The 27,419-nt window shown below is 46.3% G+C and overlaps 1 protein-coding gene across 9 annotated transcripts in view; it reads left to right on the forward strand.

Annotated features, from left to right (window-relative positions):
- Ih (hyperpolarization activated cyclic nucleotide gated potassium channel Ih) overlaps positions 1–27,419 on the forward strand; it is a 144,380-nt gene that overhangs the window by 83,896 nt on the left and 33,065 nt on the right. For all 9 annotated transcript variants that reach the window (XM_076825621.1, XM_076825630.1, XM_076825622.1 and 6 more), the window contains one exon: positions 5,826–6,093. In XM_076825621.1, coding sequence (XP_076681736.1) covers positions 5,826–6,093 — 268 coding nt within the window. The remainder of the gene's footprint in view (positions 1–5,825; positions 6,094–27,419) is intronic.

Genomic DNA, 27,419 nt, shown 5'->3' on the forward strand with positions numbered 1-27,419 from the left:
AATTCCTCCTTCCCTCGTACGACTAGTCGCATAGGTTCACGTGTCATCCTATTCCGAGGTGTTGCGTTACAGCTAAATCTTGCTCACCGGAAATTTCATTATGAACCCTGCAATGGACACTTTTCCTACTTCATACCAGCATTGCGATGCGTTTCTAGAAACCCAAGCTTCGAATTTCCCAGTGCAATTTATGTGTCCCTTTATTTTGTAGCGAATACTTAATATGCATCTACACTTTGGGGCGCCATGTTCATTGATATCTTCTGATTTATCTCCACGAACAGTAGCCTCCAAACTTCACACTTTATCTAAAGACACCTCCGTTTAATATAAAAAAAAAATAAGGAGCTGCTTCTCTAGAATCTAGACACGTGGCCACGCGGAAATATGGCATACACGTTGACCCGTGAAAGAAGTTCTCGATGAATCGCTCGTTTGGCCGTCGACGAATGCTCGTAACGATCCCGCTATCGACGGCTGCGATATTGAAAAGCAATCGCGTCAATCGTCCATTTAACGGACATGCTTGTAAGAGGAACGAATTTTCTTCCGCGATAGATTCGAGTTTGTTTGTCGTAGCGAATTGGCAATTAGCCTCTGTCCTTTTAGATAAGTTTCCGAACTTCTTTCCAAGGCCACCTGCCCAACATACCTCCTCCCTAATTATTTCCCCCACTTCTCCGCCAGTAAGGAAGATATTAATAAAAAATTCTCGTCATTCCTTGGTTCTTTGCCTCAGCCCCTGGAATCTTTCAGAAAAAACTCCTTGGACGATGAGCTTTTCCTTCCGACTCCTTTCTTTCTCGTTTCTGAATACGAACAAGGAATTTTCTTTCATCCACTCGTCCCGCGCTTTTATTCCCTCTGCGAGCACCAATGGGGGAATCTTAAGGGACAATGTTAATAGAGAAGTCTGCTTAGCTAGATCTCTTTTAGGTTCTCTGCAGCTACACTTCTAGGCTGTTTTCTGAGTTTCCCCATGCGTGGGCTTTTTCCCCCTTTCTGCCTCGAATCGGTCTACCCTCTTTGGGGTATTTCGCTCTCCCGCTGCTTCTATTGTGAATAATTTCAAACGGCCCGGCAGGGACTCTTAACGCTGTAAAGCGTTGCTTTGTTTCTGGTTGCAGGGAAGCCCCTACCTCCTGCGGTTTAGTGAAATGAAACGGGGGAATTCCAGGGGGTAGTGTTACGCGCGGATGTATCGCTGGGATTCCACATCAAAGTGCAACCGGCGTAGGAAACGCTGTGTTTGGTTAACCGGGCAGCTGGGTGAGGAATGTGCGACAGAAGAATGATTTCGGGTTTGGGTAGGGGAAAACTGAGTGTTTTCCAATTTCTTAGCGCGATTCCCAGCTTAGATTAGGAGCCTCCTAAGCTGATTTGATGAGTATGATACAACGAACGTTGAGGATAAAATGATGCGTGACTGAATAGAAAACAGTGAATCATGAAGTATGTTTTTCATAGAGGCTTTTGTTTCATAAGAGGCACATACCGGTTTTTGTAATTGGATCAATAAACAGTCATTAGAGAATTCTCTTTTTTCAGATTTCATTAAGTCGCCATTATATTCAGTTACTCATGATCGCGTATTTGAATTGTTACATTGTTCAGCTAAATGGTGACAAGTCAGATATTGTTTGAGCCGAGCGTGTTGATTTATCCGGGATGAAAGAAATATTACAAATTTAATCTGGGGATATTTTTAATGAATTCTGCAATTTCAGTAGATAATTTGCACAGTGAATTGGGAATATTCGTATGGATGAAATGTTTTCAGATTAATCGCATTGAATCATTTAACACATGTGAAAGTATTTAGAGTTGCAAATAACACTCGTTTAATCAATAAAATATATTCGTCGTGCGAGTACCTGAGGAAGATACTTATGAAATATCAGTTTTTAATTTTTGTAACTACGTTCCACCCTTTCGAATGATCTGAAAAAATTACACATTACTAACCATACAAATTCGCTAAAACTGTAAAAATATAAACGTGGTAACTTGACAATTTGAATATGAAATCTGCATTTCTAATCTTTCTGAATTTTTTAAAATTCGGTTTTGCAGCTGAAAATTCTGAAAAAATTCACGGTCACGTATACCAACGGGTAGAATGTCTCTGATTTTTTTTATAAGTTTCTATTCGATAGAACAAAAGTAATGGAGCTTAAACTGCAAATTACGTTTCACCCCGTAACTACCCTTGGCAGAGATAGTTTTCTTTAAGCAACCTATCGATTGCTATACACCAAGTTCAATTTAGTTTGGGGGTACTTTTCCCTATGCTTACCCGACTAGAACCTTTCAGTTGCGTGATAACTTGCTGTATGGATGATGTTCTCGTCGTCAAAAATATGCAAGCGGGTGAAAATAAAAAAATCACGTATTTGTTATTTTTCGGTCCTCTAAAATATATCCAGAAATGAAAGCAATCGAAGACGGACGTCTAAAACCCTCTCCCTGTTACTTTATCGCTCGAAGCAAGTTGAAAGAAGTCACAGAAAATCTACTTCGCAATAAACACAAACAACCCTCCTCCAAAACTAAACCTTCCCTTCCGAATTCCACTGCCTTACATTAAAAAAGAATACATTCACCAAAGGAACAATATAAATCACTCGTTATACGCCACTTTGAGATTACTAAAAGCCTTCCAGCAATTAAACGTTACGCAGCGAAGATAGCGCCTTTAGAGCGTAGTAAACGCTTCTCTACTGATGCCCCCGTGGACGAGATAATTCGCCCACTCTTTGTCTCACCAGCGCATTGTGCATCTCAAAGTTCATTCCTGGGAAGGCACCGTAGGAAAAGAACGTTTCGCGATAGCGGTGCCAGCAACGATCTCGGCTGTCGCTTCTGAAGCAGTTCCCTCCAGCTCCTCCGCGGCGAAATGCCCCCTGGCGGAATAAATAGAAAACGATTCCAGCCATCTTCGGGGATTAAATATTCCAGCATTCTTAAGTCGACTAAAGCGTTCCAGACTTTGGACCCTTCCCATGTAACGCGTCCAACTTCGTTAATCCCCCCGAGTCCCTTGCATCTCACGATGCCTGGGATCACCCGGGTCTAGCGACGTCCAATCCCCTCGCAGTCCTCACTCCTTTGACGGAATCTGTTCGACAGGCATGCGGATCGATTGTATCTTAACTCTTTCGAGGGGGAAGTGGAGCTCCACGCCTGTGTCATCTACACCTTTGACCCCACAGTCAGCTGCAACGTGCGATTTGTAGTTCACACTACTGACTCAGGGAGCGGAAACTGGGTAACTGAATTGGGAGCGTACGAAAGCATACACAGCGGTAGTCCAAGGTACCAACATGACAGGAAACTCGTAATGAGTACATCATCTTCAACTACCCACTGAGCGACACTTATCGCGCAGGCCCTTCAGCGGACTCACTGCCAACAGACGGATGAGTCAGATAGCACAATTCCCAAAGGAAAGCCTCTACTTAAGCTTCCCCAACAACCGAGGGAACCGTTTATCGCGCCGGTGACAGAAAGCCGGCCAGATCTAAAATTGCGCGCAACCGGCGATAGTTGCCGATCGCTGGTGGGGATCCCGGCGATCTCGCAGTGTCAAGGCTGGCGGTAGAATCGCGTGCGTATTCGAAAGAATCGGGTATCTCCCTGTGCGCGAGCCGCTCCTTCTGCTGGTCCCACAATAAAACCGGTCAGTGTTTCTCTCTCTTCTCTCTTTCGCCTCGTTCCGCGCCGCTTTCGCTTACGGTGCTCCCGCATCTTTTTCCCCGCGCGTGTTCCGCTCGTCATTAGTCAACCTCTGCTCCGGGGAGCGGTGGCCGCCGGCAGAGACCGTTCACGCGATCCTGAGGCGGCTGGTCACGGGCGATGGCCGACGACCGAGCGCTGGACGAGCTGAGGAGACCATTGCTGCGGAAACAGAGGCAGCCAGCTGACGATAACGGGCTGAAGGGCTGCCGTGGCTTCGTCGCCAGCTGGCCGGAATTGTCGTACGCGCGGGCGGCGTGCAGATTCGGTGAGTTCGTCTGTCCGTTTTCGGTGGTCGAATTCGGTACTCTTCGGTGGACGAGGATCTTGGCTCCTGGTTGGATCTGCTAAATGCTCTGTGGATGCTCTGCCTCGAGTGCTTTAAGGGAGTTCCTTCCCCGAGGGTTTGTGTTCTGCTTGGGTCTACTGAATATTTTGAGGACATTGGTGCTATGCCTGGAGTAGGTACTTTGAAGGAAGTTGTTTCTTTGGAGGATGAAGGCTTGTGTTCTACTACAATTTTCCGGATATTCTGTGGTTGAAGTGCTCTAAGAAAGTTCTTTCTTCGATGGGTAAAGGGTTGTGTTCGGCCTGAATTTACCGAATATTCCGTGCGCATGTGATGCTGCGGCTGGAGTACCCCGAGAGCAGCCCTCCTCTTGATGTTCCGCACCGCGCTGCAGTGGCTATCCTTGTGTACAGAGTTGTCCACTAGTCATCACGATGATCGATCGTCTTGTTCTTCGGAGCCTGTATTCCCAAATTGTGTTCTGCGTTGACTGGTCTTCCGAACTCGTTATACCATTACGATGATTAATCATGCGCGTCGGATGGTCTCGGTTGCTCGTTCGGTGATGAACTACGTTCCATGGTGATTGTTGAAATCTGTTTTCTTGGATCCTCTATTTTGCCAGTTTATCTGACATTTGTCAGAGCATCCTGTAGCATAATTCCAACTTGCATTACTTTTCCAAGAAGCTACGCGAAGAATAACGTTTTTCCCTGTACCGGTGTTACACTTTCTCCGAGATATGGTTGTTTTCCTGCTCCACAGATTGCTCGAAAGTTTCCAATGAGATATGTAACGGACAGATTCCTAGCGTTCAGACTTCTAGAAACTCATTACCCAGACACTGACCTGGGGAACAGTCGCCCCGAGATCTGAATCGTTCAGACCTCCCAAAGCAGTGCAGTCTCTAATCCTTGTATAAAAGCACTGCTCACTTCCCCTCAACATCGTCTCGCCAATTTACACCTGGTAGTCTAACAAAGTCATCATCAGTCGTTCAACACTGGAGCTTCGATTTCTCAGTCTACGTTTCCCAAAGTTCATTGACCAAGAGCTCGCAGCGCCTGTGGCCCCAGTCGCATTCATCGGCAGCTGTAATTTAGGCAGACTTCGTATAACAGTCGCGTCTGGGCAGAGTTCAAATTGAGATATCCCCTCGCGAGGCCTGCCTTCCATTACGGAGCGTAGAGACCGAGAGAATTCTCTCGGTTAACTGTATTTAATGGTGTGGACGGGAGAACGGTGCCTGGAGGTTTTTACGTCTCACATGTGCTCGGCGGTGCGTATGGTGTGCGTTTGGGTGCTAGAAAGGAAGCCGACGGGAGATCGGAATGAGCTCGCGTGCGCGCCCAACACTTGGTGGGGATTTCGTGCGCCACTGGGTGCTGTCTGTTCCTACAACCAGACTCCGACATAAACTATGCCAAGTGAAATCGAAATTAATGACCGCCTCACCATGGGGCATTCACTCCCCCGGGATTCTTCAGAAATTACTCATCATTTGAATAAGCAGCCTGAAACATTCTTACGATCCCCAGATACCTACAGACCCAAACTCTAGATCAGGTCTCCGCTTGCTCGCCCAAAATACTTGTGCCATCCCCTTTTCGCCTCCCGGATTCCCAAACGTGACCCCTGCGAAGCCTCTCCCATGCTTTTTCAAGGACTACAATACAAAAGTTTGACAATGGCTTTCCGGAGGCGATGCCGTCGATAGTGAAAGACTCCCAGGCCCAGTGGGACTAACGGATCCTCTTTCAGGGGACGATAGTGTCGCTGACGATCGGTGTTGTTGTTGCAGGCAACGAGATGAATTACAAGGGCAGCGGGAAGGTCCACTTCGGAGTGGACGATGTGTCCCTCTACGGGACGCCGAAGGAGGAGCCGGGCCCGGGCCACCCGGGCCAGGAGACGAAGCCGCGCTTCCGAAATCAACTGCAGGCCATGTTCCATGTGACGGACAACAAGCTGGCCATGAAGCTGTATGGCAGCCAAAAGGGGTTGATGAAGGAACGGATCAGGCAAGAGGCTGCTGGTCACTGGGTCATCCATCCTTGCTCCAGCTTTCGGTGAGTCTCTGCCGCTATTTTATCTACGACAGTGGTGTTGTGGTGGAATGTTTAAACTGTGAACGGTGAAGACAGTAAGATAGGTCCATCAGACAGAATTATATCCCGAGGGTTATCAGATTTATCAGATTTATATTAATTGGTACTTAAAGCGTAGTGTTAAGTTAGCTATACAGAGGTTTAAACATTCTTTTCACCACCACTGTCACAAGGGGATGATATGGGCCTGCCCATAATTAATAGCTACAAAGTTAAATCTTCGTTTGAAACTACATGGAACCCTTCTTAGGGTGCAAACATCAGCAGGTGGAAATTTGCATTGAACTCCACTTAACCGTCATAAAGTCAATTTCCTCAAGACGGAAAAATTGCTTGGGAATAACTCTATCAGACATTTTCAATTGACTCTCGAGTGGGGAGCTCGGCTCTTTAGCTGCGCGACGAATCACACGAAATATTCTTTTAAATTGATGAAACTATACTGGAAGGTCCGCGCGGATAAAAGGGGAGATGATTGTTTCTGGCTGCAGCCAGTTTGCACCGAATTGGGATGGGACGTTGAAGGTGTCCCCGATGATCAGTTAATTTGTACGAAAAGCGGATCGCGAGGAGTGGTGGCACGTACTGTGGTACATTAATCCAAAGTCCAACGGTCAAAGTATCTCGAACGCGGCGATTTCGTTAACGAGGGGGCGAGACGCGGAAGATCCGCGAGCGACAACCGATAGACTCGCTCCTGCCTGTCCTAATTACCAATTAAAACGTCTAATTAGAGTATCCCCGGCCGCGGGAACAGAGATTCGGAGCGGGCGAAACGTTACGCCGAAGGTTCCTTCGTCGAGATCGCGCGTTGATCAGCTTTGACCCACTTCGCAATCTTTTGCTCCGGGGAACAATCGATGATAAATATATGAAAGCACTAGGAGCTTCCAAAGTGGTCGACCGACTAGTGACACAGTAGCCAAGCCGGTCACTAAATATAGAGATAGTTCGATAAATATTATCCCTTTGAAGTGACTCCTATTATTTATCAAAACACTCCGTTCACCCGAAGCTCATCCATCATTTCTATAACTCTGAGTTTCCGAGCCGGACGCGGAGGTCCTCTGAAAGCACACACAGTGACCTGAACAGTCAGGTGTAGAGTGTCCATCTTTCAAATCTTCCTCCTACTTCCTCAGATTTCAAAGAGGTCGAACTTCCCACTTGTCAGGCCAATTGGAAGAATTATATACGCTTTGGGGACCTGGCCTTCGTCTTCCGCGCCAGGATGAAGCGCTTTCCTCGTATCGGGGTCGAATTGGCCAGCCTGGTCCCCAGAACTGGGATGCATCTCTCGACAGCGACATATTTCGGGGAAGACTGCAGGAGGGAAAGATATTCCTCCTGTGGGAGCAAGGTAGCGCGTTCCTTCGTGCTTGTACGATCGATTCTGCTCGTTGGGACGGCTGGTGGTCTAGTTTAGGACGGAAGTGCAGCAAAATACACCTGTTCTTATCCAGTTTATAGCTGTCCACTAACTCTTCAGCATTTATAACCTCCGCCAAAGCCCAACCAACCGACTAGTTCGCCAGAAATCCCTATACCCGTCAAAACCGAGAAGTCCCTAATAGTTCTTGCAAACTCTGATCTCTCAAGAATTCAAGTCGCATAACCTGAATCTTTCCAAAAGTCCCAATGCTCACCAAAGTCCAATGAACTCCATATGCCCCCTTCTGCCTTTCTACTGACCCTAATACCCACCCCCGTGGGTCACCCGTGGAAACAATGCCCAAGGACTCCTCAGATTAAATCTCCTAGCCTTCACTCCTAGCCTAAACTATGCAGCGCCCATTTTTAGGGACGAGCAATGATCAAACGCGCCGAGGGAGCTATATATACTTCATTCCACGATCGTTTCTCACGAGCGGGCATTTAACCGATCCTCTTGGCCAGGCTAGGGTTAATGACGTGGGGGTCAACGGCCCTCGCCTCGTCGCCAAAGAAGAGGCCATCGGTGCAAGTGATTCCTGGCAACTAGAGGAGGGTCGCGCGTGTTTTTCCCGTCTCATTTTTTTTTTTTCAAGAATCCATCGTTATAAATACCCGTCGGTCGACGCGCACGCGGACCTTTGCTATTTTTAGTCGAACCTTTAAACGAGCGTCCGAGCATCTGACTCGTCACGGATCAGAGGTCGTTTTTATAGTTAGAATCCGTGTCCCGCGAATACCCGCTTCCTGAACGGGAATCAGAATAGATGGATCTCGCCGCGGCGACCCCGGGCGGGGGATCCAATAATTGCGCGGGAATTCTAGGACGATTGTGGAAGATTGAGCGACGATTCCGCGGAGACGGGAATCTTGGGGATTGGATGCCACGGTGCAGTTGATCCCTCCTCTCCGCTGGCCTATCAGAATTCCTCGACACATATCGTTAGCGCTGTTACTAGGGCTCGTTAGAGCACTAAAGAGGTGAGTATGCGCATCCGCCATATTTGGTTCTCTGGAGAGAGCAGGGTATTGCGTATCTGCCTTTATGAGTATTATCAAATTCACTTTATAAGCAGAATACAAACTTAAATGTAATGAAATAATCAAATAATGTGTCGTGCTACCAAGTGTCAATATCAGCAAAGCAACTTCTGTCTGTTAAGTGAATTTGAGAATACTCTGAAAGGCGGGTACTCAATACTCTTCGCGGATGCGCATACTCACTAGGGCGGCCCTTATTTTCAACCTGTGATTTCTTTTGCTCTCACCCCCTAATATGGTTCCATTTCATAAAAAAATAGTCCCTGAAAAAGATTTAAAGTTTAAAATTCATCAATGGTTTGAATTTGAAGAATTTCTCAAAAATGGTAAACCCTATCGAAATTTTGTTCAAATAACATTAAAAGAGCATCCAATTTTCTACAAATACTGTAGATATATTTTTTTTGTGCTTCCAACCGTTTTTTAGATAATAGCGTTTGAATATAGAGACTTCGGCACTCCGCGCGCCCCACCTGTACGGCGTCACGTGTTGTCTATACGCGCGTGAACTGCTGACTTCTCTATATTCAAACGCTATTGTCTAAAAAATGGTTGGAAGCACGAAAAAATTATATATACAGTAATTGTAGAGAATTGAATGCTCTTTCAATATTATTTGAAGCAAATTTTTATAGAGCTTCCCATTTTGGAGAAATTCTTCAAATTCAAACTATTGATGAATTCTAAACTTTAAGGCCTGGTCGGCACCCTGTTGTCCGATTGCAATAAACTTTCTCAGGGATTATTTTTTTATCAAATGCCACTGTTCTAGGGGATGAGAGCAAAGGAATACAAAAAAAAATTCGACACGTCTAAATAAGGGCCACCTAATATTCACCTCTTTTATAAGCTCGTGGCTCTTTTGTTCTTCTTCTACTGGGAAGGGGTGGAAAATGTATCGTTGAAATGTATTGATAATAAAGCTACCACTGCAGAGTGTATATACAGTTTACTTGATGCAATTCTTCATAAAAGTACATACGAAGAAAAGGACGAAGAGCTAAACTACGGCTGCGATATAATTCAAAAGCTGCACGTGGGGAACACAGCTTTGCATGCAACGACGCTCGCAACACACGACGCGAATTCTACGAAGTGAAGTAAGGCATAGGGCCGGCGAACATAAGAACGCAGAGAATCACAGCAACAGCGCCACGCGCAGAATAATCAACTAAAATGCCAGAGCTTGAGAAACGAAAAACCAAAAGAACCGCACCACACGCAGACTATATACAATACAGTCCTCCAAGAAAATGATGCGATTTTTGCCAGCTCATTTTCAAGCAATTCGCATCTATCGAATGGTTTAATTATATGATCGAATAACTGCTGCAAGAATCCAGGTTCAAGATTCCGTTGCGAGTGAGAAATAGCAATCCTGACAGGCCGTCCGCGTACATGCAACGCGATTAAAGATTAAAATCGCACCGGTGGACGTTTTATGCTGTCTTCCTCGGAGAAGGGTGGCGGTTCTTTGGGCACTGGCCAATCGCCAGCGGGTCAATGGAATCGTAGTAGCGCAGCATCGAATGTTTAATTAATGAGCCGGATCGATTCCGCGATTTGGCTTTCTAATCTGGTTTCTTCCTCGTGGAATTAACGCGGCGCGTCGGCGGTTTCATCGGGGGAGCGTTATTCAAATGTGACGTTTCGCAAGCGTTGCTCCCTGACACGGATGAATGAAATATGACGAAGATGGCGGCCAATGGGGCAGCTTGACACAGGGACAAAAACATGAGGAGACTCGGTTCCCCAAAATTTAACAGAATTTTTAAAATATTTAGGAGGACCTTGGCAGGGTTGGGCGTGAAAATTCTTCACCGCGGAAATTACATACAGTAGCGACGATTAATGGGGCATCGGGTATGGAGTGCGCGGAAGGAATTAATGAAAATTGAAGATGGAAAGAGACGAAGACTAATTTCGATGAGTGACAAGATGGAAGGACATTCGTGGACGTTAAAGATATTACTCGGTTGGAGTCTCTTTCCCTGGTGAAAGGATGCAGCAAATACTTTTCCTTCTCCGGCAATCTTCCCTTTTATCTCATTGTCGGCGGAGACGAGGATATGTATATACTCTCTGCTCGGAGGAAGCAAAGACTTTCCCAAGGAGGACGTCTTTCGATGGCGCCGTGAATTTATTTCGCCTGGTCCCGCGAGCCATTAGCGAAATTAAGGAGCGGGGGATTTAAAATGCGCCACGGGGGCCGAAATATTCACGGGGCTGCAAACAGACGTCTTGGGAAGCGGGATTAACACTTTCACAGCAAAATAAGTCCCCTTTTTCTTCTTCCTCTTTCCTTTCTTAGTCGGGAGGAAGAGAGAGAGGGCGGGCAATAGCTCTGAAACGCAATTAGAATAGCTTTTCGACAGCAGTACTGTGGTTTGCAGATTTATAACGAGCAATTTGGGATTTGGGACACTTTGATGAAGCTCGAATATACCCAATGTGTTCTTCACCACCCTTTACAAAATTATATTTAGTTGCTCGCATAGGGATATAGGTAGGGTTACCATATTTCTTCGCCAGTAAACCGAGCACAGAACGAATTTTTTTTAAAAAAGTAGGGCTTGTTGACTAATTCCCTTTAATTGTGGTGTTGCGAAGAAAATTGTGCTGCGATTCGCGATATTGAAGCATATGACTCATCAGTTTGTCATTTAATGTGTCGCCCTGACAAAAACTTGCGTGTTCTATCAGTGAGAATGAAAAATCTCAAAAAGGTCGGCGGGAAGTAAATATTTTTGTTTAATGAATATTTTGTGGAAACGTGATACATTGACTATAATTTACCGGATTTTATTTTATCCGGTGCGTGGAGGTTTTCTACGTACGGCTCTAACATGTTAACAATGTCGGACGGGGTTACTTGACTAAGCATAGGAAGACCACTAAAAATTGCACCTTTTATCCTCAAGCTGCAGTCGAGGCAAAGAGTTTAGCTGCTCAAGCCCACTTCCTCCTCCAAACTCACCCCTACCGGTTTTACACCCTATCCTTCCTTCAAACTCTCAGGCCTCCCAAATAGACCACAACAGACAAGTACAAAACAATTACAGTATCTAACACCATGATAATTAATTAAAAAAATAACAGTGTGAAGGAGTGAAAAAAAATTTATTGCTCGTAGGATATATATGTACGCCTATCGCAGGCAAAGGGTTAAAACTGAAAAGTAAATGTCAAGTCAACTAACCCCCTCATATTTGTCAATTAACCCCGCAGCCGGGGTTTGTTGACATATTCGTCTCCCTAATTTAAATATAATAAAAACTACAAGCTTGACTCAATTAAAACGATTTTCAAAATTAATCCTGTATACCTAATGAAATTTGTAAACTTTCGGTATGCAACAAGTCAACAAAATACCAATGCTCCATTTATAAAAATTAGAATTGTGAAAAATTAGTCAACTAGCCCCGGTTCCCCCTACTATTTTTGCAGTGGTTAAATAATGACACACAACGAAAAGCACAATGGTAATTACAAGTACAGTACCAATTTATTTGGGAGTCAACTTATAGTTTTCTGTACGTGAAACTTTCTTCAGAAATGTTGCATTACTCTATATGGCGCGATGGGCACATAGGTGGCGCCCCGTTGGTTTCGGTACTTGTAGAGTTCAGAAAGGAGTCTCATCGGGGAGTCGGCGTTGGGGGAATTGGTAACGCGGCTGCCCAGTATGCAGAGGACCCGCAAGATCGTGGGTTCGAATCCCATCGTCCGAGATTCGCTTTTTTCACTTGCGATTCTTAATTTCTTCGCAGAATTCCGTCAAAAATCAAGAAATAAGAAAACTGGGACGTATGGTAACCTTAAATATAGAGCCCCATATAGCACTAAACCAGGAATCCCCGTAGAAAAAAATAGCTTCAAATACATTCTTATAGAACCGTTTCCACAAAAAACTAAGCTAAAACATAGCACAGCTTAGGTTAGCTTCCAGGTGTAATTCCCGGGTAAATCAAAAAAGTATTCTGAACACATCCCCAGGTCCTTGATTTCTCAGCCAGCCACTCGAGGACCCCGCCACCTTTGCCTCCTTTCACACCACTGTATCTCTGCAAGACCCTGAGAGCACCAAGGTGGACAAGCACTTTACTTAGGCCCCCTATCGAATCTCCAAAAACAGTCCTACAGGCTTTCACCGCCAAGGCTACTACTTTCCGGACCACATACTCTAGCCCCGAGCAGTTCGCCACACTATCATTCCAGATATGAAATCAATCGACCCCAGGTTCCCGCAAATTTCTTAATTCCAATCCCCCAAGCTTATAATTGCGCCACGATTACGCTCGGCTTAGTAGAATCCTCTACTTTCCATCCACTGGAACCGATCAGTCCAGCTTCCAAAAGGCTCCCTCTCGCCAGGCATAGCGGCGTGATCGCCGCGAGGGAACAAAGAACGAGGAAGGGAAGTGAGATTGGACGGTGACTGTCTGTGTAATGGCAGTTAGAATCGTGCCGGCTGGCATCAGCTGTGCAAGAATGATCTCAGAATAATCATCCGATTAACCGAGAGAGGCTGCCGTGTCACTGCGGGCACGTTGCTTCGCAGATCGCACGTGTTGCGCTTGTGCTCGCGGCTGTTCGCGCGTGCACCATTCCGTCACGCTGCTTTCAGCGATATTCCATCTTCCTGGACCTGGTCTCCGCTCGGATTAACCTCCCTACTCCGTCGCGAGATATTAACCCCGCGAATCTTGGCTATAAATCCGGGAATCGGGGGAGGAATATCAAGGCTATTTTCTTTTTTTTTTTAAACTGCGCTCATCTTGCGTTTTATGTTGGAGCTTGAAACCGGGGCGCTTTTAGATCGCTGAACCTCGCCCTTTGCGGGTTAATCTCTCCACTCTGTGGTTTTATATTAGTTTGTAATATAGGCGGTTTATTATTATCGTCGCTGTTACCCCCGAGTTTGATAAGACACCGGTGGCCAACTTCGAGGCTCCGCGGAGGACGGTGTATCTCGAGTGGTCTACGGTCTACACCTTCGACACCGGTTATTATCGCAGCTCGAGGATGCGGAAAACAATTTCGCGGTGATTAGAATCCCGACGGGCGAACGCGAACAACAGCGATAGTCGAAACAGGTGGGCATTAACGGAACGGCGCCGTTCTCCCCCTTGAGCGCCCTCTTTTCCCCTAATTGATCGTCGAATAAAACTCGATAGCCCGCGGCCGGAACGGCTGCCTCTTTTCCAGCCACCCCTCGCGCACCAACGACTTTGATAATAACAGTTTGTACGTCAGAGAAACTAATATCGAATGGAGGGAGGCTAATCTTGGCTGCTCTTGTTCCGCTAGAGCGCCTCGGGCGCGCCCAAGTGAGGACCAAACGCGTGTCGAGTGACGAGGAATTCGAGTCCCTTCGGATGTTACTCGAATTTCGCAAATTTTAAAGCCCCCTTTGCCCTTTAACTAGGCGCCATTCAAAGGGAACACCTCTGTGCTTCGTTACTTGTACCTCGAATACCCCCACTTCGCAACAGAGCAGCGGATAAAAACAGTGAAAATTGGGTCACGATTAGCCATGGAAGTGTCTCAATTGAAAAAAAACTCTTAGTCTAACAGGCTACTATTATTTATAAATTTTGGAAACAACTTTGCTCCGTGGCTGATCGTCCCCACGAGGTGTCGTGAAAAATAAAACCTGTGCATATCGAATTTTAAAAATGACGGCTGAATCCGTAAGTTCCTTTTAGCACTCTGCGTAGCTGCACTTTGGCGGAGCAAAGAATAGGGTTTCAGTGGATTCGCGGATGAGGGGGCCCGATAATAACAGCAGCCAGGCGACAGCGTCCATCCGCGCGGGATGATTAGGCGTCCCGACGACGGGCGTCATTAGTCGGCTGGCGTTTCCAGCGAGGAGGTGGCGCATATACATACGAGCATGTATCGTATCTCGTGCAGTTCATATTCACGCATTCCCTCGGGTCAATTAAGACGTCTCGTGGCTATTCTATCATCCCCGACCCTGGCTCAGTTGTGCAATTCCGCGTCCAACGTGTGCACAAGTCGCCACGTCTATTCTCGTCCCTCCAGCGAGTCATCGTGGGCCGCGATGCTCTCGACTTCGGATTCGATCGCTTTCGTAGTGCAGGCGAGTGGGGGAGCTCTTAACTGGCGAAGGAACTCGCGCTGGCTCTTCGGGGGGAAGGATTCACTAGCGAGTCTACCCTTGTTTCGGAAGTGTTTGAAGACTCGATGATTCTGTCTGGGGAGTACTCGTGCGAATGAGAACGAATGCGGGAAAGTACTTAGCTAGATTTGTGAAACTTGACTGCTTCCTTTTGTCGTTGTTGTTGTTGTGTTCCTTCTCCCATCGTCAGCAGAGTATTACTTTGCCACCGCGATGTATGCAATGTTGCTAAGCAGAGTTTTCCAAGTCGGGTTGAACTTTTAAATGGCATAACTGTATGATAATGATCACGAAAATTACCGTCGCGTGTTTACATTAGTCCAGGCGAGACAGGACTTCCTGCCTGTGGCTGGCAGCGGACAGCAAACTGAGATCGAAACATATTTTTAGACGATTCCTGTGACATTTCTTGTCCCTCGAACATAATTTGTAAAAACTCACGCATCGAGGCTAGAAGGAGAAACGGAGATATAGACAGTTCCATCGTTGATCTGTGAGAGCCTCCAGAGCACTTCCCGAACAAACTCATTCGGGAGTTTCGGACTCTCGAAACAATGCTTCCTTTCAACAAATTCCTCGACTAATTTCCAAAACCAGTTCAGAGTAGCCTCCCCTTACTATTCTTTCGCAAAGACTCGAAGCTTCCAGAAATATTACTCAATTTTCTCAAAGGGACATCGAAATACCACTGTATCACAATCTCTGCAGTAGTTATTTTATCACACCAAACTTATACAATTCTAGAGGCTCTAGATTCAGGTCCTATATCGAGTCGAACCGAAGCTGTGTCTGGACAGTACCTAATCTGAGCACGTCCCATAGCTATCTGAAATTTAATTCAAGCACATCACCCTCAGTTTCTCAAATTATCCACCGACGTTTCAGAACCTCCTGAGAGCACTCCCAACTCCATCATCCTCCATCACACTGCCACCATCAAACCTGTCCACCCAACTAGATATCTTTACATCCTGACCTGCATTTCCCACGGACTTCCCCCCTCCCCAAAAACAAAACGAAAGATTTGAAAATAAAGGCGACTTTACACGGTTCGCTTGATGAAAATTCAGAGGCGAATCTTTACGCATCTCAATAAAATGGACCAAACTATCATCCGAGCGAACTGTACGTGCTGCTGTTAAAATAAGTTGTGAAGATTATTATAAAATAATGGAGACTGCAGGTACTTCCTTCCATTTATATACCGTTATAAAATCGAGAGGCGCTACAAGATTATTTATTGCCTTTAAATAATAATTTTCCGTCAGAAATCAGCGGGCTCTGTTTTCAAAGAATGCACTGTACAGTTTGCTTGCAATTTTCCACTGTGCGACCAGAGTGAGCCGTGCAGAATCGGCTTAAGGAAGATCGTGTTCATCTGGCGTATCCATCGACGTTCAACGGTTCCTCGTCGACGCGCTTCGGCTTCAATCAGCGTCGTCACGTGGCCCAGGGCATTGCGTAACCTGGCCTGACCGTGCCACATACCGGCGGTCCGTGTTAGCGGTAGGAAACCATTGTTTAAATTTGCAAACTACCTAATGATAGGACAGAGCCGAACAAGGCCTCTGCAATTTTCAACTGGCTGTCGGTGTTTCCGATCACGTCTGCTAAGTTTAGAACGACAGGGGACGTGTCATCGCACTTGTCGCGAGGATCGGCACCCACAACGGGACACTCTAGTAGTCGTGGGTCTAGAAACTTTTATCTCCGCGTGAAACTTTTATCTGCTCCCGTTTCGATCGCGTTGGTTCGATTGATTCAGGAAGGAATCCAATTTTGCGGGCTAAAATCTAGCAAAACTTTGGAGCGATGATCGTGAATTTAACGGAGTAAGCAGGTTTTCCTTGGATTCCTTGAAGAAGAAAAATAGCGCAATGGGGAGATTCACTCGTAAGACTATTTCGCAACCTTCCCTGAAATCGAATGCAGCAAGACTTTATTTGAAGAACCTTCTTAATTCCTCTCAAACCCTAAGGATCGTTTCGTCGTCCCGAAGCACAAGAAGCGGGCGATAAATTATCAATAACAATAAGGGAAATCGAGGGGCCATTAACGAAAATCAATGAACGGGCAATCACTCTTTGCCCGTCTGGCGTAGAAATATTAATTACTCGTGAAATCCAGATACTTCGTCCAATATTTCCCTCATCGATCAGTGTCAATTAACGCCAGTGTACATTCACGTCATCAATTTAAACTGTGCTATCAACAGCCCCGCGGATATTCGCATTAAAATGCTAAAATGGCCCGCAAAATCGAAACTGCTTCTTCGTCCTCGATCAAACTTGATATCCTATATCGATCTTCCTATAGCCAATGCCTAAAGAAGCATTCAAAAACGTACATTCAACAAACTCAACTCCTCCGCGAGTCCTCGGGAGGGTTGAAGAGGGTTGGAGAAGTTAGCGCACAGGTGTCAGAGTGTCGCGAATGGAAACGCGGGGGAAATGCGATAGACCAGATAGAATCGCGAAAGATAAACGCTCGGTATCAATGAACCCGCCACGAGGGATGACGATCGATCCCGCGAAGTCGGCTGATCCGACTTTAATGGCCGCGCAAACTGGAAACGTTGCTGGATTACTTCCTGGCCGAGTCAGCGAATCATGTCAGCTTCCAGAACACCTGGACGAGGCGTTCGGCGATCTTATTAGGCCTTGAATGAATGGACATTAGGCTGGTCACTGTGCCATTTCTGCCTGGGCTGGGGTAAGTCTGAGTCAGGTGATTCTCGTTCATGATGGAGAGCAGAGGTGGTTGTCTCATCTGGATCGTCCTTTTCGAGGAACAGAGTCTTCAGAAATTCTTATTCAGAAATTGCAGGGGGGCAGAATCTCGCGAGTTTATCTAATGAGTTGTGGGTGTTGCTTGAGGAGCTTGACGTTGAATAGTTTACCATCTTGGTGTAGTTGTGGAAGATTGAAGGCTTGGGATTTGTTATTTAAAGGCGCTATATTATGAAGGATTATATTTACAGATGGGAGATAAATTAGTGGTTGAAGGCACTTTCAGTGGGCACTGGTAGAGGAAGCGTTGTTGGCTATCTAGTGTTCGAATAAAATTCTTCCAAGTTTCGCGTAGAGGTTTAAAACACTGATATTAGGTACATTTAGAGTTGCCAATGCGTTTTCGCGAGCCTGTTGCATTGGAAATGGAAAAAGAATCGATGGAAGATGGCTCGAGGCAATGGGGACGTGGGAGTCCATGGTACGACGACCACGAAACCGCCTCAAACTGACTCATTCTCGCGCGACTTGTCTGGATCTCGAACCCTGAGAAGAATCTACCTTTTCGCATGTCGCTTCACGCATCGAAGCCCTTGTAATTCAAGCGGCCACGGCGAACCCAGTCCCGTCGATAAATCTCAAGTGCTACTGTTTCGATCTATACCAGATGCTTCTTAATTACGTACCAGATAGCTCGTCTAAATTTAGAGCACGAAAAGGGAACGCGATCTTATGCGAGCGTGTCGTGGAAAATGGTAAACAATTTGCTGCACGTAAAATATGGATAATTGCCGTGGAGGAACTCGTGAATTGATAAGCCTGACCTTAGAAATCTAAAATTCCCTGGCGGGGGCTCATAGCTGCGGCGGAATGTAGCGCGCATTCCGGATGCATGGGCTCTGGCGGGGGCGTTGTGGTTCCCCTGGTATAAATTTGAAATTGCAGTCCCGTGGCGTTTCGAACATCCCAATGCGCGGCTATTTATGTACGGTGTTGACACACTGCGCTTAATTTAGTCTAATCGAGTCAGCCCCGGAAGCACGGAGACGTTATCGATCCCCCCCAGTCAGCTACCAGCTTCCTGGAAGACGTCTGCAGCTTGGGCATGTATCAAAACTTGCTTTGATACTGTTCGACGTGCTTTATCCTCTCGCCATAGAATATTCTAAAGGGGAAGTGCCAGTGTAATACTCTTCCACTAAAGTTCCATTGGGGGGTCTTTGCAAGTAACTTCTTCTCCGCGATCCTTTGCTCTATTCTTAGCGAGACATCTCTTCTGTTTTCTTGGGCACCGTTTTTTTAATTTAGCAAGAAAAATCGTTTAGACAACATTATGAGCAACATCGGTGGCGCACTCAGGATTTAAACTTGGAGGAAGCCGAGTTGAACGCATAAAAATATTTTTAATGCAAATTCAATAAAACTCGTTAGGTGATTATAAATATTTATTTAAGAAATAAAATTCAGTTTGCTTTTCTGTTGACAAAGCTCTTGAATTACTTCACCCCTAGTTACATTAATTTCCTTTTTCCTTAATCTTTGGGGGGTGCCAGGCTCTCTGGATGAGCAACACAGTGATCAGAATTAAGCCCAAAGTGGTGGCTAATTTTTCTTCGGTATTCTTCTTCTTCTTCCATTCATTTCTATCGCTGGACACCGAATTCTGTTTCCCCTCAAACACAGGCTTTTATTCGGAAAAGAAGGTGACCTTAAAACCCTCGCAAGTGACAGTGAAAAAGTTCAATTTCTGTGTCACACTTAACTTCCCCGCCGATCGACTTCCTTCCACCTTCAATTCGAGAAGGCAATCGTCACGAAACGCGACCGGAGACAACCAGTTCACCTTCTTCCCCAGTTTCTGAGGCCACCAAAAAATAAGAGAGCGTAGGAGTGGCTCGACGGCCTAGAGGTCCCCGAAAATTGTCCTGTAATGCCAGCAAGGTCGCCCATCAGCCTCCGATCGACATTTTCGAGTCGATCAGCCGAGCTGCTCTCTCGATGTGTTACCTTCACCGCTGCCAGATAATCTCGAGGGAGTTGTATATACATCCGGCGATATACAGGGTGTCCCGTGGCGGAATGACCGACAAACTTCGCCGGCGTGCTTGTCAGGGTATCCTGGACCAGGAAGCCGGTGTGCACTATCGATCTATCTCCGTTCGTTATCGAGATAAGCGCCGCTTTGTCTCGACGTCCAGTCCGCTGAATCGGTCTGTCTGTGTCGAGCGGTCTGATTCTACTTTCCGACTACTCTTTCCGTCAGTCTGACTATTTTCTGCTTCCGTTCACTGCGCAGGGTGCCTCAAACGCTTCCGTAGTCAGAATATATCGATGTTACAGAAGGCGGCTTTTGCAATGATATTAGCACTTTAAGGAATCATTCCGATTAGCGCGCCGATAAATTCAACGATTTTCAGGAATTTATTGCGACGAATGTAATTATAGTAATGGAATAAAACTTTTTTTTATTTATTAAATTACATTTCTACAGTAAATAAAAAATATAAAAGTAATACAATTATCGCTTTTAAAATACTTTTTAAAGCGGTCTTGATGACATGTTTAAAAATTCATGCCTCGTTCGTGAAGGCGATTTCAGCTGTTCGACTTACGTGAACACAAAAATCCAAACAGATTCTTGATAAGTATGACTGTCGCTATCGCTCGGAATATAATTAGTGATTTATCTTCAAAATTAGCAAAATTGCGGGCAAAATGCGAGAAATTTTTTTTCGGCTTTTTTTCTTTTGCTATTTTCGATTTTTGACGTAGGTTAGACTCAATGAAAATACTTGGTTGTAGTCCCTGCGAGAGTTGTAGGTGTGCAGAATAAGCAGTAAAATTTATAAAGCAATCGGTTCGATAGATTTTGAGAATTTATCTTCATGATGTGAAAAAATGACGTTTCGAGAAAAACGCGTTCAAAGTTTTCATCTGTAGAGGACGAGCCTCTGCGCTCCCTACAAAATGCCTCTGTAGAAGCTAAAATAATCGGAATATTTCCGTGAAAATTTAACAGTACATTGTTGGGGGTATGTGTTTTCGAAAAATGTTTAAAAATAAAAATCGATTCATCTAACCGAAATGACCCCTTAAATAGTGTTAGTGGCGATTTTTTGGATACACTGCCGTTCATAAGTCTTAGGACACCTATTCTGTGTGGAATAATTTCATTGTAAAAAATATTGCAAATTTTTATTGAAGAACTTTCACAGATTTTACTTTATTTGGTATTTTAAATTAAAGACGGTATAAAGTATTTATTTAATCTGTCTCAAATATACAGCAGGTGTCTTAATTGTACTTGCAAACGGCTCTGTATATTTGAAGATGGGATTTATTATTGCTATTAGCTTGAGGAAATATGCAGGAGCTTCAGCTTAGAACTCGTAGTGTTCATTTGAACGAGATATAAGGGATTGTCTAGATCACGATCCACTGGCTATCGATACATTTATGAAACATGCTACAGATGACCACTTCTGGTCTTCTACCGAGGGTAGAAATATCCCCCAAATCGAGGAGGAAATCCCATAAAACCTAAGGTAACAGAAACAACAAATTATCAATCCCACGTTATACATTTATTAAAACTTTTTTACTCGTTTACACAAACACTATGCCTCCGAATACCCTGCAACCCTTTTTCTCAACCCCCTTGCACAAACCCCCGGAAAGCAGTATTCATCATATCGAGGGTCTAAAAACTACAAAACTTCAGAATACACTTTTTCGCGAAATTTTTAAAACAGTGCCTTCTGCGTTTAATATATATCATCATGCATCGAGCATCGTGCAGTCTCTTTGTAGGGACATTTTCCCACATACACTGGGATTTTCGCTCAGGAATGATTTCGTAGACGCATTAGGAGACACTGTCGGTTATCTGTACACCCCGTATATCGAGTCGACAGGTAGCTGATAGACGTCCTCGCCTGTGTGGGTGTGACCCTGCGCGTTAAGGTCTTACTGGGCCATGGCCGACTGGAAGCTATAAGGAGCAGGAGGAGGTTCGAATATTTTATTAGTCCCAGATTAACAGGCCTTCCCCCCGTGGACTCACTTCCGGGGGACAGGGTGTGGGTTAAGGGTAACAGCATGGGAGCAGCGGCACGTGCTGGAGAACTCTCGCCACTCTGCCAAACGGAACTGAGACGGCGAGATTGCGAATGGGGTCGTTGAGTTCGAGGACTCGCATGGTTCAGAAGTGAAAGTTCTAGCTGAGAAATTCAACCAGTTCGTATCATCCTGCCCAACTCTTCCAACCTTCTACGTTTAAGGAAGGCCATTTAAACTCCCGCGAATTGATTAAGATTTCGGTGTATCGTATTTTATTTCCTCGCACGCGTCGCAAAGCCACGGCAGAGAATCGAACGCCGGTGAATCTTTAAAAAGCCGGCAGAACTGTGCCGCGGCGCGATGAGAACGGGACGCAAACGTCCTGCCGGCAGCGGGATCGTAAAACTCGGCGTGAAATCCCGACGATTAACGCGGCCGGTGCTTTCAGCCTGGCGGGCTTCAATTAAACGAGATCGAGGAGAATTTCAACGGTATCAAAGACTCGAGGGTCTTCCCCCGAAAGGGAAGCAATCCCGCGGAGTGTCCCGCCGTTAATTACGCGAGATTTCATTACGGCGAATCTCAATCTCGAGATGAGCGAGCGCGGCCATCGCGGCGAGGCCGGGCGAGATCGTCGTAAAGCGGCAGGCATAAACCACCCGCGGCACCGAGGATCCGGTGGTGACACGCTAGCCGCCATTGTCCCTCGTAAATTCCCCGTAAAACTGGGGATCGAAACTTTCAACGAGGGCATCGGTGACTGCGTAAACATGACCGGCGAGGGCACGCAGCTCTGCTCCGTAAAGCCAAAGTTCCCGACGCGGCTCCACCCCGTAACGACCACGAGGCCGTAAATCCGCGTGCAACAATGAATCCTCCGGGTTTCGAGTACAGGCGAGTGGGTCCAGGGGTGGGTTAACGACGATCCCAGGCTGGGAGCAGCAAAGCTTTTTAATCGCCTCCGTCGGGTTCTGGGTGAGGGGTTAAAGGATCGAGGTAATCGCGCAAACGGATACTTGCGGAGGCACGTAAAGGTGCCATTTTGTCACGAGCGGGGCGACTAGCTTGGGAAGCGTAGATCGGCGATTTTGTATCGTTGGGGGTTAGAAGTATCCGGTAGTGGTAAGTAGTGGGGCACTTTTAGAGGTCGGTGAATTGGTGAGAGTGGAGGTCAGGATTTGAAAGTCTATGGAGTAGCAATTTCTAGCTTGTGTCTTACAAAGGAGACGTTGTCAAAGCGGTGTGTCACTTTTTGATGACTCATATCGCTTAAAGCAGAGGCTATGTGGCTTTCTCTCCCATAGGCCCGCATTTCTGAGAAAAACAATAAAAGAGATTTATGACCTCGGTATATTCAGAAGTGTTAAGTTATGTATTCAACGGAGGCGCGGCTGAGCGGGTAAAGGCGAGTGGTTCGTATTGCTGCGGTCGGCAGTTCGAATCCCCGTATACCCAATTCATTTTTTCTGTGGGATAGAAAGCGAAAAGGGTCAGTCTCACGTAGTAGTCTCTACTTTAAGTGATTTGAGACTCATAAAAAATGAGACATCGCCATCACAACGTATCCTTGTTAGAGTAGGTTCAGTGTTGAGTTATCCCAAATCTGGGGAAGCCTTATCCAAACCCTGAGACTATTTGTAGCTCTGTAAAGTATCCTAGATCTCCTAGTATCATGAACCTAGTAGAGGAGACTCTACATCCAAAGGTTATCTAAATCACAAAATCTCAATCCTATAAATTCCTCCAAGCCTCTCTGACTCTATCCAAAACTTAGAGAGTAATCCATCTTAGGACACTCTCTGCACATCAATTTCATGTTCCCTAGTTGCAGAACATCCCAAATACACATCATCCTCGCCCCACTGCGACGCAACCCCACAAAATCGAATCCCCTGAAAATCCTAGGCTTACAACATCCCAGCTCATCCAATTTAATCACTCTTAAGTGGCCATTTGAGCCACCTCCCGCCACTCGAAAACGTAAAGGGTTAAAAATAGACTTCCCCGCCGTTTGAGTAATTACGACCAATACTGCCGTTCTCTGCCCGCCATTAAGACGTGCTGCCCACCAAGAACCGAGCGTTTCTCGTCGCCGCAAATCTGTCGCAGCCTATCGCCACTTCCTGGAAACGACACGTCCGACACGGCCACCAGATTTCCCTCCCCCGGCGCGAGCGTGCAATTTGCGATGCGACACACGGAGCCAGCCAATATTAATTGCCGGCCCGCGACGTCTAAATTATCCGCCGCTGACGGCCGGTTTCATTCATCTTCGCGTAAAAGTCCGTCGATGCCTCTGGCCACGTGACGCTGACAACAGGTTTCGTCGGTTTTTGTCGCAGCGCTGCAATTAGCCGGGCCCACGTCCCGCCCGCCGCGGGACGGACACCGCACAAGCCCGCAATTAAGGCGGCTTAATTAATTAATTCGTCTCTATTGTTGCGTTAATTCCCGGGGCGCGAAACCGCCACGACCGTGACCCACGCCCACCGCCTCCTCGTTCTTCTCTTCTTTTTCCCTCCGTTTTGTCCGCGGTCTCCGTCCACTGCTGGCAGTGTCTCTTTTTTCCTTCCCAGCTGTTGAATCTTCTCTGGATCAACAAGTACAGGGAGTGACCACGGTTTCGAGTGTTCGTGGGTGGAAGTGGGATGCTGGGTCGTGTGTGGGCTTCGAAGGATACAAAGTCGAAGGGATTGGGATGATTGGAGGAGAGGAGCGTGGGAGGTGGGATTGACAAGTTTTGGAGGTTAGTTTCGGAGAGCACTGGTGGAAGCGTGTTGGGAAAGTGAGGATCGTAGATGAATGAAGTGTTCCACTGTTGCGGGGGGGTTAGGTGTGTTTGGAAGCTGTGTGGAATGGGATTGGCAATTTGCTAAGTTTAAATGATCTTGGAGCTAGATGGTCTATGATCTAGAATACCCTAAGTCCAGGGTATCCTGATTCAAAGGACTCCTAAAGCTACTCTCTCCTGAGTCTGAAGATCCTCAAGCGCAGATCTATTCTAGATCTAGTGTCACAAGTCTGGAGGATCCTAAATCTATAGAGTCCTAACCCTAGTGTGCTCTAGGTCTAGAGAGTCCTAGACTCAACGTACCCAAACCCCAGAGTATCGTAAGCTCTACTTTAACCTCTAAACCCCGACTCCAAGAATTCTTCATCACGTGGTCGATAGGATAGAGACGACTGCTAACAGCGGCACTGGTAATTCAGTCATTAGAAAAAACGTATGAAAAGTTTAAGAGACCTCTCGTCTCCCCCGTCCTCTAAGAACGTCCGCAAAGTGTCCAGCTAATAAGCACGACGTGATATGTTTGATCGTCCGCTGCGCGCTATAACGACTCAATTAATTATTCTCAAGTAGCGTTGATCGTCGGCCCCGCGTATTGAAGTGAGTTCCAGGGGCGCTGTGCATCGTGTTTTACTCCTATCACCTATACACCCACTGCTGCGTCATTTGAAAAACCATTTACAAACGAAGACGATGTAAAATCGATACTACGACAGTGTATCTCATCGAAGAGAAGCTAATGAAAAAGGAATATGCAAACTTGGTTATCGAATGGTGCTCCGAGGCACCTCCTCTATTCCCGACTAACCATACACCGAAAAGTTCCAATGCTCTAGATCCTCTATGAAACTCCGCGTCCAAAAAATGCTGCAACCAGCAGAAGCTTCGCCATTCCAACCTCGGAACCTAGCCAGACCTAACCCCGTGTCTCCCATTCGGCCAGTCCGCCTCGGCGGCGACGATTGCACGCTGTGCAAACACAGAAACCGTGGTCCCCGGTCTGTCGGCCGCTCTGTGAGGAACCATCCGAACGAGTCACGCGGTTAAACGGGCCGAAGCAATCGCGTCGGCGTGATCGACGCTGGGGCGCGGGGGGCGAGTGAAGACAGAGAGAGGAAGATCGGCCAGCTGAACTGAAATTTGCATCGTGCCATAAAACGACACGCACGCGGCCGTGCTTCTGGTTATGTCAGCATCCTCTGCCAGACAATGGGCGACCCCGCGGTATTGTTCGCCGCGCCTGTACGCGCCAGCCGTAGTGCGCGGCTACTATTTCACGGTGATTCTTGCTAATCGATGTAATCGCGTGTACGTGTGTGTGTGGGCCACGGACGCCTCCACGTGCTGCCGTTGTACGACACTGCTCGCGGGTCCACGATGGCCGTCTTAAATATCCCTACCGCCGCGAGCCCATTGTCATTCGGAGTAACAGCTCTGGGAGTTTTCCTCGTGGGCCAAGTAGGTAGCTGAAGGTGATTCATCGTGGTCCTCGGTGGACTGACGGGGATGGTACGGTAGTGGCCCAAGGAGATGATGCGGTAGTGGCGAAAGAGATGGTACAGTAACGGCCAAAAGAAGTAGTACAGTAGTGGTCAAAAGAGAGATTACAGTAGAGGCTAAAACAAGTGGTACCGTAGTGGTCAAAAGAGATAGTACAGTAGTGGTCAGAAGAGAGCTTAAACTACAAATGGTAATAGAAATAAGGTAGCTTCGTTAAAGAGAATTGTGTCTTGGAATTTATATCCCATAGCAGTTTGCAGTGACAGCACTATAATACTTGAAGTTTAGTTTAGGTATGTAGATACCTAAGAATATGAGTTTTAAACTTTCTTTTGACCACCTCTGTATGGACAAATTTCCCTACAGAGTGGTAAATTGTAAAAGGAATGTGGTCCATGCAAGAGTTCCCTAGGTGGGAATACGTAGCTGTTGAGTAAGCAGAGCAAATAAATCGTCTTAATTAAAGTCGGCTGAATCATTTAACGTGCACCTGGAAACGCAGAAACACCTGTGACGGATTAATCATCCTAAAACAAACTCTATTAGGGAGCCCGGTAGTTTAATGGCGCCTGGCATGATCAATGAGCCATGAAATATGTAAACTCATTCTTCAGCAAACTCTGCAAGAAGCAGTACCTATAGCGAGGGAGGATATTTCTTTTACGAAGCTCGAGCTTTTTCAACACTTGTACTATTCCATCAATAACCAACTTGTTAAACGGTAGTAGACTTACAAAATATCAAATATTAGAAGCAAGAATAATGTTTTACAGATAATTGAACTATTGTCGTAGGCTTTACAAACTTAAAAAAAATTATCAGCCCATATGCTTCGATAGTTGTACTATTCCGCCCGCTGTGCCTCGAAACATGAACCCACCACGCCCCTCCTCACCATCTAGACATCCAGAGCTCCCACAATTGCAATTCCTAGACTCCTCCCTCTGATGAGCTTCCCCCATCTTCATTTAAATAAGAATCCTCGTTCTTGGCAACCCCGAGTCTGACTGGCGTTCATCAACGAAGGTCCTTGTTAGAGTTTCCACCCCGAAGAAAACTCGCACTTTCGAGCCAAGCTTATTCAGACCCACTGAACGGGAACAGTCATTAGAGACCGACGGGCAATGTATTCAGAGCTATCAGCTAATCCTACCGACAGTGATTGGTATGTACAGAATCCTCTTACCCTCTAATTGACCGTTTCTTCGGGCCACATTGTGCGATAGGAACGGAGGAATTGACCGATGAAACCGTCCACCGTCCGTTTATCCGCGTGAAACACGATCCTCCTCCCCCAACGGCGCCCCGTATTTGGAGCTTTTCTATCCGCGCTACGTATTCAGTTTCGCCCTGCAGCTTTCCGCTCGACCCGCAACGAAGACTCCGAAGGGATTAATCAACGTCTTCGGGATTAACACGAACAGGCTACTCAATATTTCACGGGGCTCTAGCCTCGTCCAGGCCCTCGACCTCCCGGTACATAGATAGTTACTTAACAGGAGCGATTTCAACGACGTCGATGAAAGATACAACCGTCAGGATTTTGGGTCGGGACACGTTGACAGACAAAAAATAAAATAGTCTCTCGGCGGAG

This window comes from Andrena cerasifolii, chromosome 13 (assembly GCF_050908995.1).
Source record: "Andrena cerasifolii isolate SP2316 chromosome 13, iyAndCera1_principal, whole genome shotgun sequence".
NCBI lineage: Eukaryota > Metazoa > Arthropoda > Insecta > Hymenoptera > Andrenidae > Andrena > Andrena cerasifolii.